The following is a 17,367-nucleotide window of genomic DNA, read 5'->3' on the forward strand; positions in this document are numbered from 1 at the left end:
GATAAAATCGCTTGAAAATTTCGGCAGAAAATAAAAGCAAAACTTTTTATTCCCCAAAGGAAAAATACTTCTGCAAGAACTCAGCAACGTTCTGCAACAATGTCGCCACAATTCTGGCTCACTACACTGCTTCATTCAAAAAGCAGCACAAAGAAAAAGTAACGACTAATTTTAGTTTTGCACAACTACTTATAGCGTGCTACATCAGGTTACTGGCTTATAGGCATATAATGGAAAAAATTAAAGAGGTTACCCTCTTCTCGCTTTGTCTATTAACTCATGGCAGAAGAAGAATAAAAGTTTTTCCTATTTTCATGCCCGTTTTGCATTAATCCCAGGGTTCGTGATTTTTTTGATTTTTTTAAAAAAAATCAAAAGAATCAGATTTTTTTGATTTAAATCGGATTTTTTTTTATTTAAATCAGATTTTTTTGATTTTTATTCATATACACTGTGAGAACTTTAATTTATGATTAAAAAAATTATAAATGTTTAATCAAATTAACTTAATATTAAAACTATATTGTAACAATATTTTAGAAGCTCTAACTAAAATAATTTTTCATTATAAAACATGGCTTTGAATGCAAAGCAACCATTTTGAAACAAATGCGTGATTAAAATTTAAAGACTAGATGAAATAGAGAATTTAAAGAATACTTCAGGGGTGTGTCTGGGTTTTTCTGAGAGGTAACTATTTTGTGAAAATAAAAAATTACATTAAAAAATCAACACAAATATAGTAAAAATATGGATTTATCGTTTCTTACGAGACACAAAAATAAAATTTTAAGAAAAAGTATTTCGTGTGATTATTGTATCATTTTTCCTAAAGTTGAATTTGTAAAGGTACCGTTAAACGTAGTAAATTTGGCTTGGACAGACCCCTGTATTTTAACTATTAAAACAAAGTTTCAGTTAACAAATCACAACTTTAATTTAAAATTGCGATTTCTCTTTTTTTTCTCTTGATTCTTAAAATAACAAAATAAATGTAGCAGACTGTGTTTATAAATGTAGTCATTCATCTTTATCAAAAAATAAATAAATATTTAATCTATATATTTTTATATTAAAATATTCATTTTTAATTCTATGTCAAAATAGATAAGTTAAGCTTAAAAAAAATTGGAAAATCTATGTACTCATTGGAATTTTTTTTCACAAAATTTCTTTATAGAAAATCAGATAATGTCAAAGATACTGTAAACACATTATGAGAAAAAAATACCAGTTAATAACCCAACCCTACTGCATCAAATAGACTTTGAAAGGGAAGAATGACACTATATTAGGAAAAAAACATCTGAATTCATCTGCCCTTTTTTTTCTTTCTGTTTTTGGCATATTAGGGTAATTTTTTTTTAATAGAACCTGAAGCTTCAGAAATATGCATTTTCCACTAATAAAATATGATGTAGATTTTAATTCACGCTTTTTCATTCAAAAGGTAGAATTTTAATTAACATTATTTGTATTATTTTTTGAAAAAAATTCATGTTTATTAATTACTTTCTACAGCTATGCAAGTCTATATTAAGACAGCATTAAATGTTTACTTTAATCTGTACTTTCAATCTCAAGAATCAAAACATTTTTAAAAATGTAATTTCAAATGTGTTGGAATTTAACACACACCAAGAAAGTAATTTCGTTAACTAAAATTAATTACTGCAGCAATTTATTTAAATTAAATTTTAATACTAAGAAAAGAAAATAATAAAAGTATCAAAAATGTAAAACACTGTTTTTTGACTTCTAAAATCAATATATATAGATAAAAAAATTTGTTGATTTAAATCAATGATTTTTTTTAAAAAATCATTTGATTTAAATCATGATTTAAATCGTGATTTTAATCAAGCTGATTTAAATCAACGAACCCTGAAATCCTACAAAATATTATATAAATTGTCACAAGAATTGTGGTAATAAGTAATAGGATTATATAACAAATATCTCATAAGTAATTTTTCAGCTAGCTTTAAAACATGACTATTTCATGAATAACAAATGTAACAAAGAAAAAAGAACTTCTACACAAATACTTTTCAGCAGTAAATACAAGACTTAAGAAACAATCGATAACAAATTAAAATATTTTTTAAATGCTGCTTTATGGGAGAAAAAAGCATCAAATATAAGGCTACATAATAATTTACAGCAGTTTTGGAAACATAATTCATACATCATATCATTAATAGACCTTCAGAAAGTGTATCATCGGTAAAATGTTTGAATTATCTTGGAAAAACTGAATTATCTTTGGAATCTTATAAGTTTAAATTGAATAACATTTAAGTATTGCATACAGACACAATGAATATTAACAAAAAAACAAAGCTGAGCATAGAAACTGAAACTAAATTGACAAACACGTACAACTTACAAAAAACTAATAAAGGAATTAATTGACAAATAAGAAAATTTTTAAAATCTAAATTGCTTGCACCTGACTTTAATCTATCCATCTATGAAATATGACTTTAATCGATCTACGAAATTAAAATTTTATTTGAATAGTTTTGACACATTTTGAAAGTTGAAATTTCAGCAGTAGGGTTATTTTTTCAACATACTCAGAGTTACATAAACTAAAAATAAAATATTTTATAAAATTAAAAAAAGAGCAGAATATCCAGTCTCATGGCTGAATAACATAATTGGCTATTTCAAAAATTAGGCCAAAAATTAAATACAATTAAAGCTCTTGGTTCTTGCTTTTAATTTCTTTTGCTTTATGTGCAAACATGAAAAATAGTAAATTTATATAATAAAAGTAGACTATTTAAGAAGGTAAAAAGTACCTCTGTTCTAGGCAAAATATCAGGATCAGTTTCGATTCTATCAATAATTTCACACATGATGATACCAAAAGAAAAAACATCAGCCTAAAATAAAATATCTTTTAAAATCTAATTTATACTTTCATTTATTAAACAAAAAAGATGGTTCACTGTTATCTTTTATGTAAGAGACAAATTTGAAATGGAAAATTTAAAAATAAAATTACATCTTTTTTCTTAACAACTACTAATGAAACAAAATTTTCTTAGAATATTTAACGAAATTATGTAATTAGAAAATTTTGTTACCATTTTTCAAAAGAAGTTTAATTTTTATTTAAAAGTGAGACAGTAATAGTAATGTCAGTTTATTATCATAATAATAATATGGACTACAATTTATTTATTTACACACTAAACTTTACTGCTATTCACTTAAATCACACACACGCATTGGCAACACAACTGTCACCTAGAAATATGTTAGGAATTTGCAGAATAGTAACGAAAAATAGAATTTTGCATTCATTTCCATGCATTTAAATAAACCTTTGCTGCACAAATTTTATTGTTCAATGTGTAATATGGAATTTAAAATGTGTGGTGTTCAAATGGAATAAGAGAACGTATCTGGTACAAATTTTTAAAAATTTAAATGATGAAAACATGTTATTTTACATGTTGTGCTGTGCTTTGCATTCATGTACTGACCTTGAACCTTTACCAAGTACAGACTTTGACATTTTTATTCATGAATTATTAATAAATAAAATAAAATTTTTTGCTTTTTTAGAATTGACTTTAAAATTTTATAATTTAGTTATTCAAAACTTTATAATTTTTAATCTAGTATTCTGTTAGGTCTAACTTTCTCTATTTTCTTCATTTACTTATTTGATCTCAGCATTTTAACGGCTAAGTTGAATCTATTTTTAGCTTCCTTATACTTAATTTTAATAAATACTTACCTTCAATCATTATGGGCTAATGAATCTAATTAGTTTTGGGGTGTTATAGATGGCAATAATTTTTTATGTGTAAATTGTACAGATTGACTTTTTTCTCAAGTTTGTCCATCATTAAAATTTTTTTTAAAAACTTAATGAATACCTAGGTGGTTCTTTTGGGCCATTAAATTTTCATTGCTGGTGTGAACCCTAAATATCTGGAAAACTTCCTTATTAACTACCATACCACATAATTACCTTTTATTCATGACAGGTTTAACATGCACCTTGCAGAATAAACAATCAAGTTGTTCAATTTGTTACCAAGATGGAGCTCCCAGTAGAACTCAAACCTGTGCCAACAAAAAACTTTGCTGTCTTAACCTTTTTTTTCTTCTTCCTTTTTTTCTTTTTAAACAGGTAAGTGAAGGCACAGGGAAGCACTTAAAATAGAACTTTGGAAATAGGCTCATCTATAAATTTTATTTTTTCACATTGTAAAGCTGAAGAGCTTGGGAGAATATAGTAAGCCAAATTAGAATTTTTGGAAGAATGCAACTAGAGTGATTTCTGAATAGACAGACAACACGATATTTAAGTAAATTGTGCTATTATTTAAAAGAAATTTCAGAAATTCTGGAAACAATACTATAGAACAGTTACATAGAAAAATATCTTTAGAAAAAGTGAGACTTTGCACTATACTGTCTTAAATCCTTTAATCGATAATGCTCATGCCATAGTTTTTGAAATGGAAAAAAAAAAAAAAAAAACTGTATAAAATTACACATTATTAGCTCTCCATTTGAATATTTTAACTTTTCTTTGACACTTGAACATATGATTCAGTAACTGACAAGGATTACAACAATTTAAAAACTAAGCATCATAAAAAGTCATAATTAATCATAGCTCAAGAACAATTACACTATTTTTTAAAATTGTTACTTACGTTGATCTGAAAAAATCCTGACATAATATATAAACAAAATAGACACACATGAAATCTGTTTGAATATCTTCTACTTATAACAATGCTGTAATATAATATGATATACAGTAAACAGGTTTTTACAATGATCATCAGAGTAACATAGTTAGCCCTTTAAATAGAATAGACCACTAGTATTCATTTTGTATTAGAAAAGCATACTACATGTTAGTGTATGACAGCTTTTAATGTTTATAGCAATAAAGAGTTACAAATATGAGCTGACATTAATTTGTAAAATTTTTTCCCTAGCTAAATATTAGTAACTCATTAGGAAGTAAAGACATTCCCAGATTGTACGTTAAATCAATTAGACACCTGAAATATAATCATAATCAATTTAATAAGAAATATATCAAAAACTATATTTTATTCAATTTGATCTACAAAAAAGGGGCACTGAGCACTTTATACTTATACACTAATTGTTTAGATAATCAAGTTTTCTTTATTGATATTTTGAAATACTCTTTCTTTAATGAAACTGAGACACCTCATACATACTAAAGGGTACTTTATACCCTAACTACCTGGATTAATGGGATACCTACCAAGATAACTGTCTCCTCCCATCATTTTAGGTATAAGGTTCTATAAGTATGTTACTATAAGGCTAACATATGAATGATTAAATAAGCACTTAAATTTAATCAAATTATGAAAAGTTCGAAATACTAAATATTATCAGTAACTTTTTTTAATTACAGAGCAATAAAATAGACAGGGGTTAAAATCATCCCAGTCGTCTTTGTATTGTTAATACAAGAATACTCATGAAGTTTTTGAAGGAGTGTAAATAAATATGACAAAAAGTGTCATTGGAACACTGAAAATTATAAAGTAGAGCTAACTTGATTAAAAAATATTTACCTTTTAATTATACCACTTTCCCTTTAAACACTCAGGTGTCATCCAATAAGGTGAACCAACAATTAGTAAACGTTGACTACGATCCCTAAAATAAACAAATAATGTCTTAATACCTTAATAACGTCCTAATATCTAAATGAACAAATAACATCATAATATTTTAGAAAAAACGATTAGGCTTAATTATAAAAACCATTTAAATTTATAATACAACAGAAAAAGTCTCAAAATAAGGACAAAAGAAGTTGAAATACTAGCATGTATAATTTAGACTTTGTTAAAAAGATATTTACACTTTTATTAAAAATATATATATACACATTAAGCTTATATTGAATTATTAAAATGCCTTTAAAACTGTTATATATTTTTGAGACATGCTAATTTTGATTGTAATTAAACAAATTCTACAAAAAAATTCTAATTTAAAAAAAGAGAAAAATCAGATCTTTTTTCCTTCATAGACACTTAGCGGCTTTGCTGCAACAGTTATTGCGCAACATAGAAGTTTGTGTCACAAATGTGCAAACCCTTTAACAATTACAGAATTTTCATAGTTACAGAAAATATTTTTTATGGTAGCAAATGTAAAGTATTAATATTTTAACTAACTAAATTTAAAATAAAATTATTCACCACTACATGCAAATGATTTAAATTGATGTATGAAAAGTCTGATACACAAAAGCTCATTAACATTTAACAAAAATTCTATTTCTTTTAAAATTTCTGCTTTAGTTTACTACCACTAGGATAAATATAGCATTCATGATCACCAAGAACACTACAGGATAAAAGAGGACTTCTAAAATGACTATCCTTCCTTCATCTTTTTAAATTTTAATAATACAACAAAGCATTTTTTTCAGGGGACCGAAGTAAATTGATGTATAACAGAAAATCAAACAATTTAAATTTAATATTTCATAAGAACACTAATTTTGACAATGCAATAGCCATTGTTAAGATGACATTTAATGTTATCGATGTTGAAAAAAAATATAAATAAGTTTAAAATAATCATACCATTACTTTTTTATTATTGCCCAAAAAGAGATGGAAAGAATGTGTGGATGAGGATGGCCATTCTCATATATTTGTCCCAATTGTATTATGTATTGTAATTGTATTATGTATTGTACTGTATTATGTTATTGTAATTGTATTATTACTCATATATTTGTCCCATTTTTTTAAAACCTTAAAATAAAGAACTGGAAATCAATTACTGGGAGAAGGGCAGAATGGGAAAAGCTTCTGAGGAAGGCCCAGGCTCACAAAGGGCTGTCATGCCAATGCTGGTGATGACTTAATAATTTGAGCACACAAAAATATACAATTCTTTCCATACACATAGGCAATTAAGAAGAAAAAAAATTGAAGGGGGAAAAATTGTATTTTAGAGTTGAGGAAGCCTTGAGAGTTTCTGAAATCCATGGCAAATATTCAGAGATTACATAGAAAAAAAAACAAAGTACAGAAAAAAAACATACAATCAATATTTTATGTTTTTCAGTCATATAAACAAATTATTTTAACATAGCATATATTAAGAATAAACTGGGACTGCAAATAAATTACGGATAAATGTGATACAGATAAAATGTGCTTTACTGTAACAATAAAAAAAACTAAAATTATCGCCATCTGTTGGTACTTTCATCAGTGGAATCTACCAATCAAAAAGTGCTAACATCATATATAGGAAACCAGAAATTCAAACGGTAGTTTTGAATTGAAAAATAGGTATTTATCCATTAGCTGGGTACCTTATCAAAATGGTTACAAGTTTTTTAGCATTAAGAAAGACAGTTACAACTAATCAGATTTATCTTAAGCTAATTAAAAATTAACTTTAAACAGTTAGTCTTTTCAAAGTTTTGGAAAGCTGTTTAAATTAAGTTGGACTAGCAATTGTATAAAAGGTGGACACAAGAATTCAATTTTTTCAAAAGAATAATCTATTGCTGAAGTCTTAATGAAGTTTGGCTATTTTGTTTTGCACCAAGTTAACAGATTAATACAGAAAATATATTAAAATAATGTTCTATAAACATTCAAATATATACAGGCTCGTGGGCAGTTAGTGTACCTTGAATCTGGTATTTTCTCTGCTAAGCCAAAATCACCAACAACTGCAGTCATCTCATCTTCATTCATTTTGATGAGGACATTCTGGAGAACAAAGTATCACTATTTACAAATCAAATACAATAATAATATAAGTCAAAACTTTCAAATTTTCTTTACCAATAAAATGCATATTAAAATTAAAATAATAACAAATTTTTATGTCTCATATATTAAAAATGCACAGCAAAATTAGAAAATTATAGTAACTTATGAAGATAAAAGATTTCAAATGTTTGAAGTAAAAAAACTTTAATTTGAAAGAATTACAGTTGCATGCTGAACGATATGTCAAATTAAAGCCATAATTTGCAATGAGAGAAACATAAAGAGCTATATTAAAGACTATAGATTTTGGGATCATACGAAAAGATTTAATTCTTTTAAATGTTTATATGTCATTACCTTTTTCCATACTTATTAAGAGAAGAACAAAGAGGATTTCTGTATAATTCTTTAACTTTCAGAAAAAGAGAACTTTAGTGAAAGAGAAATTTAGCCTTAACCTAAAACCTTTTAACTAAACTGAACTTGTGTCGGGCACAGTTTAAGCTCAATTCATCTTAGACTCTTTGATGCAGGAGGGACGCCAGTGTCCCTTTCATATATATATTCTAATTACAAATACATATATTTTGTTATTTTTCAACTATGAAAATCAGTAATAGTTACGAAAACAAATTGTTAGAAGATTATCACAATTATATTTACACTAAAATATAAAATCCAAAAAAAGTAGTTTGAATTTCTTTTTAATCACATGAAAATTGATCAATAATTGATTTTGTAAATTAAAGAAATTTCAATGATAAATAACTTCCTCTTAAATATAAATAATTGCAATTAAGTGCAAACTTGAAAAATTATTGGTCGGAAGTGAGCTGTGTTTGGAAGATTTAATCTTTAACACAAGAAAAGATACAGCTGCATATCATAATCATGAATTATTAAAGCGCTAAATATAATATTTTTCACTCATTTTGACCTAAATTAATACCAAAGAATAAAAAATATGTTTAATAAAAATTGTGTGTCAAAGAGTTAAATGTCATAGTAGTTCAATTAAGATTTACAAGTATTAAAAATTCAAATCTACTAAAAAAATATTGTTCAAGCATTTTAGGTCTAAATACTTAAAAAAAAAAAAAAACTAAAGGAGCGAAAAAAAAGGGGGGGCAGAAAAACATAGTGCCCCAAAGCATGGCTCAAATTTAAACTAAAAAACTATTTAGGATAAATTTAAAATGTTTATTTTGCTTAAATTTATAACAGTTAAAAAATAACTGATTATGATTTAATAATTTTACAGCCAACATGCTCTTATAACCAGTAGGTAAAATTATTGAAAAAAAAGATAAACCTCTAAAATAAAATAATAAATTTCAGTTCTTATCCTTACAATACACATTTAGTTCTCCATAATTATCACTATATTATGAGATGTAAAAATAGCTTTAATAGCTGATAATTTCTTACCAGTGAACACACTAAAATACAAGTAAATAAAATAAAAATACTAATCAAACAAATCTGATGCCAGCAACTCAACAATAAACACAGAATGAAAAGAAAGATGAGGTTAAATCATAACAGATGTTTCATACCTTTGAAGTAAGATCTCTATGAAAAACAACACGTGAATGCAAGTAACATATGTCATGAGCTATACCTAATGACAGTTTAATTCTTGTCTCCCATGACAACTCAACATGCTTGTTCTGTAAAAGCTGTTCCAAGTTTTAGCCATTAATGTACTAGAAAAAATTTACAATATGAATCATCAGAAGTTTTGGCTACGAAATCAATTATGTATATATATATATATATATATATATATATATATATATATATATATATATATATATAATTGATATATATATATATATATATATATATATATATATATATATATATATATATATATATATATATATATAATTGATATATATATATATATATATATATATATATATAATTGATATATATATATATATATATATATATATATATATATATATATATATATATATATAATTGATATATATATATATATATATATATATATATATATATATATATATATATATATATATATATATATATATATATATATATATATATAATTGATATATATATATATATATATATATATATATATAATTGATTTCGTAACCAAAACTTCTGATGATTCATATTGTAAATTTTTTTAGTTCATTAATGGCTAAAACTTGGAGCAGCTTTTACAGAACAAGCATATTGAGTTGTCATGGGAGACAAGAATTAAACTGTCATTAGGATTGTTATATATATATATATATATATATATATATATCGCATTATCGTATCGCATATCGTATCGCATATGCGATATATATATATATATATCGCATATCGCATTATTTATGGCAATTAGATGTGTCTTGACAACGACTATTTGCCTTTACCATTCTTGTTTCTCTACCATTTAGTTTTTTATTTTTATTTTATTCATGTTTTTCATGTTAATTTGTGTATATATATATATATATATACATAACAATCAAAAACTAATTTAGTGCTAATAAGAACACAAAAGTCAACAGTTACAACATTATCAAAATTCTTACAAAAAATTGCTTCATTAAATATCATATTTTCATAATAAATTGCAAATCGAAAAAAAAAAAACATATTTCAACATAAGAAATCCATAAAAAAAAGGAAATCCAAGAAAAGGAAAATCCATAAAATAAGAAAAAAACTTTTTATCAACATTTCTTAATCTTCACTTTAAAACACATTTAATATTGTATCAACTTTTTCCCTGATTTATTTTGTCAAAATTTTGATTACAAAAAATCATCTCAAATCTAAGATTTTGCCAAAACAACATTAAAAATTTTTTAATATGACTGTTGTACACAAATTCATATATGTAAGAAATGTACATATTTGTGAAAATACTTAAAAGTATACTGATATAAAAAGTAATATATGTCATGCAATAGCTGAATGTATCTATAATAGATAAAACACGTACATCAATAAAAATATGCAAGATAAGATCATTTTCCCTGTGACAAAACTCTCCACCACTAATGTCTTTCTGCAAGATACTTTTAATAATCAACAAACATATATCTTACTAATTTAAAATAACAAAAGCGCTGCATTTACAAAAAGAAAAAATAAGAAAAAAATATGCATAATTTTTTTTTATTGAACATATAATAATTTTTTACTATCAAATCTGAGAAACTACACAAAGGAAGGTGCGAGTAATAAACACCATAACAGGTTTAAGTAGAGGTTGAAATTTGCAGGGTTCTTTCAAATAATCACATTTCAACTCCTTTCAGATTCCTTTTGTAATCAAACCAGTTTTGCTGTTTATTGCAAAAATTAAAAGAAAGAAAAATTAAAAAAAGAAAGATTACTAAAATGCCTTAAGTTCCAGAGACTCATACTTATCTGGGATATGAATTGTGTAGTTAATCACACTTTTGGGGGACTGCTGATTTTAATATAGATTTTTTAAAATTTAAAATACAATGAAAAAGATGTGAGCATGTTTAGAAATATTATTATTACAATCAAAAATTAATAAAAATACTGTGAATGGAATTTCAAATTTTTTTATCATAACACAACTAACTTTATGAACAGAATAAAAACAAAATTTTAAGAGATACAGATTTAACTCTTTCATTCCGGTAGGGTCTGAGATTTTGAGTTCCCCTGTTACGGCAGTTTTCAGAAGGAAGGTTTTTCACTTGAACTCGACCACGGTTCCCACCCAGTGAGATAAGTAAAAGGGGTGTAAATGATTCTCCTTTCTCTTCATTGAAACTCAGTCAAGTGGGGGAAAAATGCATGCAGCAACAAATTGTTGGATAAGTTTAAAACACCCCATTTACCAAAACGTTAGTTCAGCACTTTTTTGGTGACGAATAACTAGAATTGTAAAAGTTTCCTTCCTTCTTTTTTTGTTTTCTTTTTACATCTTTTCTATTGTTTTTTTTTTTACTTGATTTTTTTCACAAAATCATGAAATGTAAAAAGTTTAGATAAAAATTGCTCTTCAATAAATTTTTTATTACATTGCATTATTTCAAATAATTCTTGAATAATTAATTTAGCTTTAAATAATATGTATACCATACCTCACAAATTTCTCTGTTTTACCACTTCCGACATCGAATCTCGAGACTTCTTTACTCAAATTTTATTTAACTTAAAAATAATTTGAATAATCTATTATTTTTTATTAAATGGAGATTTTTATTAAATAGTTTTTTAATAGTATATTGCATTAAATTTTTCAGAATCTTAAAGATTAAATTATAAAATTTTGCTCAATCTTAAAGATTAAAGTTTAAAGATTAATATTTTGCAGAATCTGAACGATTTAGCTATCTTAGTTTTATAAATGACAATACCCATGGCTCGAAATGATCAGTTGAACAGTCCCTAAAAAATACTAGATTTTATTTTTTAACCGTTTGACGAAGATGAGACACCGGTGTTCCTTTTATATATACTTTTTCTTGCACTCAAATTACCATCTATAACTTATTTCAGTATTTTTTAATTGTAAAAAACAGTATGATAGTTTCTAAAAAACTCTGTTAGATTATCAGAATTATATTTATACTAAAATATGAAATATGAATATAATAATTTGAACAAAAAATTTATTTTCATACATGTAAAAAAGTTATCCGAAATTGATTTTCAAAATTAAAGAAATTGTAAAAATTGAAAATTAAAGAAAATTGTTTCTTTTAGATCAAAATAACTGTGTGTGAAAATAAAGGCAAACTTTAAAAAAATATATATATAATGTCTGCAAGTGATCTGTGTTTGGAAGATTTTATCTAACTCAGAAAAAGATACGGGTGTTTCACGCTCTATTTCATAACCATAAATTATTAAAATGCCAAATATAATATTTTTCACTTATTTTCAACCAAATTATCTTAGTGTAAACAAATTTTATACTATTTGAGTAATACTTTTTGATCCCCATAATTAGATTCAGAGAGAGTAATAGAAAGGCATAATAGTTAAAGGTATAAGTTTTAATCTTTCTCTTTACTGATCTATGAAGGCCATATATTCCAAATTATCTTTTCCTTTCTGACAACAATATTTTGAAAAATATTTATTTTCATTCTGAGGAATCACCTGTGTATTGAATTTTTCATAGAAATCAATAGTTATATGAAATAATATGCATATTCTAAGTGGACCTCTTAAGACAAAAATATTATTTCTTTTCATTAAATAGAATCATCACTCAAAATTATTAAATTTTGAGTGATAATATTTAGAGCAGCATTTTATTGCAGAGCACATCTTATATTGTTCAATAAATTAGTAATAAAACTGAATGATATCAAGACCTGCGTTTTCATCTTTAAGAACTAAGCCTTTACATAACGTGCTCGCTATCTTGTAGGCAAGAACATTCGGATAGTGTCATCGGCTTCATTAACTATAAATTATAGCAAAAACTATTCCCGCATCTGGTGGCCACAAGTTATCACATTTTATTTGTGTGTATTATTATAGATATATGGTTAGTTTATGATTGAAGAATCAGAAAGATGGATTAGCCTGTTTAGTATCTTTTTTTTTCAGTGAAAAGAAATCTGTGAAAAATAGAATACTATCATCTTAGCTAATTTGTATATAATTATCAGGCATAATTTACTTTTAACGGTATAAGTGTAATATTAAGCAATTTGTTGACATTAATATTTGATAATGGAGAATTTCAAAGTTGTTAGAATTCCTTAAATTCATTTTTTAATAAAAATAAAAGAATTTTCTTTTGTAGTTTGAAAGTATATTATTTAGTCTAAGTTTTAAAATACAAGTCTAGTTACAGATTCTTTATTTTCTCCCAATAACCACCTTTGACGTCGAATCGGAATTTGTTTGCATAAACGTTCAACAATAAATTAAAGAATGTGGTTATTTCTTCATGGTTAAATGAAGCCCAACTGTTATTTTTCTAAGAAAATGTTTCTTGCTGGTTGCAATCCTTTTCAGCAAAAATGGCCAAAGTAAAATAAATTTTAGCTTTTACTATCTTATGTCAAGAAGTGTTTTGTATAGTATATTATTATATTCTCATTACGCAGCAGGTATTCGCCTTACACGCCTCAAACTCAGTACCCTTTCCAACCGGCTCAATCATTCACAACACACATCAGGAATTCTTTCCCTTTTGTATAGCGATTGACACCACTATATTCTTCGATCAAGGTGTGCTGGCCTCCTTCTCCGAAAAAAAAATAAATAAATAAAACGGAAACTGTATTTGAATCCTTCTTGCTCGTATATTTTTAGAAACATTTCGCCCTAGATAATTTTTAAAAAAAATAATTATTGTCGTAATTTTACAAATGTTATTAATTTATCTATTTAATTATCTTTTTCTTATTTATTTCTTACGTTAGAATGCTTTAATAAGTCACATAGGTGCAAAGCATTGTTTATTGTTGCAAAAACAAAAGTTTATATAAAACAGAACTAAAGTAATTCAGTTGTTTCTAAATTTTCTCTATAGAAAAAAAGTATAAACGATAAAGAAATTAATACAATTAAGGATACTATCTGATTAATTTTAATATTTTGGAAGGCTTTTTCTAAATTTTAAAAGTATTTTTTATTACACTCAGTTTTTTAAAAAATTAAATAAATGAATAAAGTAAACAGCACATTGGAGCAGGAAGCGGGAAGGTGATAATATCCATTCCGTTATATTAACATTTTAAATAAAGCCTGTTGATACTTGAGTTTTTTTTAAAGTAAAATGTTTCATTTATGTTCTTTTTTTCAATATTAACGTGAATAATTTTAATAAATAGAAATAGTAGTATGTTGCATGGTTAATAGCATTAAAATAACTTAAATCTTGAAAGAAAATAATAATAATAAATAAACACACTGAATATTTTTTTTTTAAATTTAATTAATGAGGTAAAAACATTTCTAATTTCTTAAAACAAAATAAGAAGAGATACATGCAATGTCAGAAAAATCAGTGCAAGATTAAATTTGCTACAACCGCAAAGAAACATCAAGTTAAGCCATATTTTCTATTCAACTCTAGCCAAAGTATTGTGCGATTCAAAATTTGATTGACGCAAAATGAATTTCATTTATACGTTGCAAAGAAAAATTACAATTTTTTTTATAGAAATATAGCACCTTTTAGTCTTAGACTTACTTTGAATAATTATTGCTAAATTATTTGAAACGTGTACCATTGTTTTTTTTTCGCAATAAAATTTAAAGCATAATATTTACTTCACTGATAATTTGAATATAAATTATTATATTATACTCGATATGATTGTTTTAATGCAGACATGTTTGTATATAATAATATTATTTTTTTTTTATATTTTGCTATATTGGAGACAATAGTTACAGACAGAAATCATACGTTTTGGGGCGGAAAAAAAATAAGGCACAAATCGTTAGTCTAGAAAACTTCTAGAAGTTTTTATTTTATACTTTGGTTGATTCCAGGCGAAAATCGTTTAATATTTGAACGCGTAGTTAGTGATTCTAATCAATGACATAGCAAGGTTTTTGATTTTCATTCACAGATAGGTAGCATCTTAGGTACAAATTGTGGATTTTTATTAGATAGCTCAGTTCTTGTAAGTATTGCGGCAAAACTTTTCGTGAACATTGTATACAAATTCAAGAAATTTCAGTTGGGAGCAAAAAATAATACACTGAACTCAGCAACCACCAAAAAATAAAATAATTGGTCGAACAAACTGGAAGATATTTGGGGAAATGATAAAACGTCTATTGGTGATGAAGGAAAATGCCCAAATGTCATTTTAATTACTCACAAAAGGTAGATAAGGACAGAATAAGATAGATAGAGGAAGCTACGAATAAGAAAGGGATGAAAAGGTTTCTTTCCTAGTTTTTCAGGAATACGAACTTATAGAATGCATGGTGTCATAAAATTATTCCCACTCGTTCTTGCAGGCTAACAGTAAATACTTTTATACGTCGTCTAGAATAATCAAACTTTCAAAATATTTTTGAAATAGAAACGATTTTTTAGAAATTTTATCCATTCCTCATATAAGAAGAAAAATTATTGCACTTTCTCCTAAATTAGAACACATAGAAAAACGGCAGACCACATTCATTCATAACGAAAATTACTAGACTTAGTCCCCCTCGTTTCCTCCCTCGTGAAACAGTTGATTTTTATTTATTTTTTAATTTAAGCATGCATAGACAAAGAGGTTATTCAAAAGAAAATAAAAGGAAAATTACGACTGACTAGGACTAAAGTCTTTTTCAAATTTTATTCAAATGATTAATTTATTGACAAAATTTGAAATTTATTAAAATTGCTAAAATCGAAACAGAACAAAAAACTTGGGTAACTGTTTCCAATTGCGTTATTAGAAAAAAAAAAGAAAATTTAAAAAGGAGAAAAAAAAGCTGAAAAGACAGCAAAACAACTATTGTTTTCTTTTTAAGAATTTTCTTTAAGAAAAAAAAAAAGATTTGATTACATAAAATATGATAGAGTTTTCTTATGTCTACCAATATTAATCATCAGATTTTGAATAAATTGTTTTGAATTAATTTCAATTGAATGGTACCATTGAAATAAATTTATTTTATGAATATGCTTACTTTTATTTAATGGTTGATTTTGTGAAGTGATTTAAAATTTAAATATCACTATACAATGTTATTTCTTATATCATTGAAATCTTTAAAGTTTTAAATTATAATTTCTGCGCAATTAGATTTTTTTGAACAAGTATTTTAAATTCCTTAAAAGTTCTGTTTTCAAAATCTTTATTAAATATTCTAAATATTGTTAAATCTGTTTTAAGATTGGCTGCCAGCAAAAAAAAAAAAAAAATGCCCACAATATTTAAAATCTTTTAATTTTTAAGTATTAGTTTTTAGACATTAAATTTCATTACTTCTAATAAAAATCACATTTCTTATTTTGAAAAAAAAAAATTTAAGAAGAGAGAAAAATAACTAAGTAGAGGAAGTTTATTTCTTATAATTTTCTGTTTCTACTTTGCATTAGTAACAATATATGTCTCTGCTTAATTATTTACTTACTTAATTATATTTTTTTTTTATGTGTGGATAAAAATTTTTTCTATTTTTCTTCTTAAATCTATGGGAAACACCATAAACTAGGATACGTAGTCGATCAGAGAAGGTATATATGAAATTGAAAATGCATGAAAAATTTGCGCTTAATAAATTGAAGTATATATTATTTTCCCCTAATTAAAACAATTAAAATTCAATTAACTCATGTTAATGTTTAAAGAGAGAGAGACTAACAGTTGAATTATTAGACATTATTTACTAAAAGAAACTAATTAAATACAATAGAAAAAGTGTAATAGAAAAAAGGCTAGATATCTTTAATTTTATCACCATAGAAAAACCAACAGTACTTAATTAATATTATATTTATAAATCTGATGAAAATTGCACGACCTTTTGGTGTGACAATGTTTGAATATGAATTTCTCTAACTTTTTTTCCTCCAATATCAGTTTTATCTATATCTTTTTCTTAAGGTGTTCCGTGTTTTTTCCTTATTTTTTACGATGATCGTTAATCTCTCTCTCCCAGA

The 17,367-nt window shown here is 25.3% G+C and overlaps 1 protein-coding gene across 5 annotated transcripts in view; it reads right to left on the reverse strand.

Annotated features, from left to right (window-relative positions):
- The window catches only part of LOC147802022 (uncharacterized), an 80,505-nt gene that overhangs the window by 16,235 nt on the left and 46,903 nt on the right, over positions 1–17,367 (reverse strand). For 3 of the 5 annotated variants that reach the window (XM_087155356.1, XM_087155355.1, XM_087155354.1), the window contains 3 exons: positions 7,687–7,769; positions 5,595–5,679; positions 2,808–2,891 (listed from right to left, as the gene is read on the reverse strand). In XM_087155356.1, coding sequence (XP_087011482.1) covers positions 7,747–7,769 — 23 coding nt within the window. In that variant the 3' untranslated portion in view covers positions 2,808–2,891; positions 5,595–5,679; positions 7,687–7,746. Of the gene's footprint in view, positions 1–2,807; positions 2,892–5,594; positions 5,680–7,663; positions 7,770–9,200; positions 9,341–17,367 lie in introns of those variants that run through there. The other 2 variants (XR_015430534.1, XR_015430535.1) reach the window with 2 other exon arrangements.

The sequence above is a fragment of the Parasteatoda tepidariorum genome, chromosome 11 (genome assembly GCF_982258835.1).
Source record: "Parasteatoda tepidariorum strain Cologne lab strain chromosome 11, Ptep-v5.0, whole genome shotgun sequence".
Lineage (NCBI taxonomy): Eukaryota > Metazoa > Arthropoda > Arachnida > Araneae > Theridiidae > Parasteatoda > Parasteatoda tepidariorum.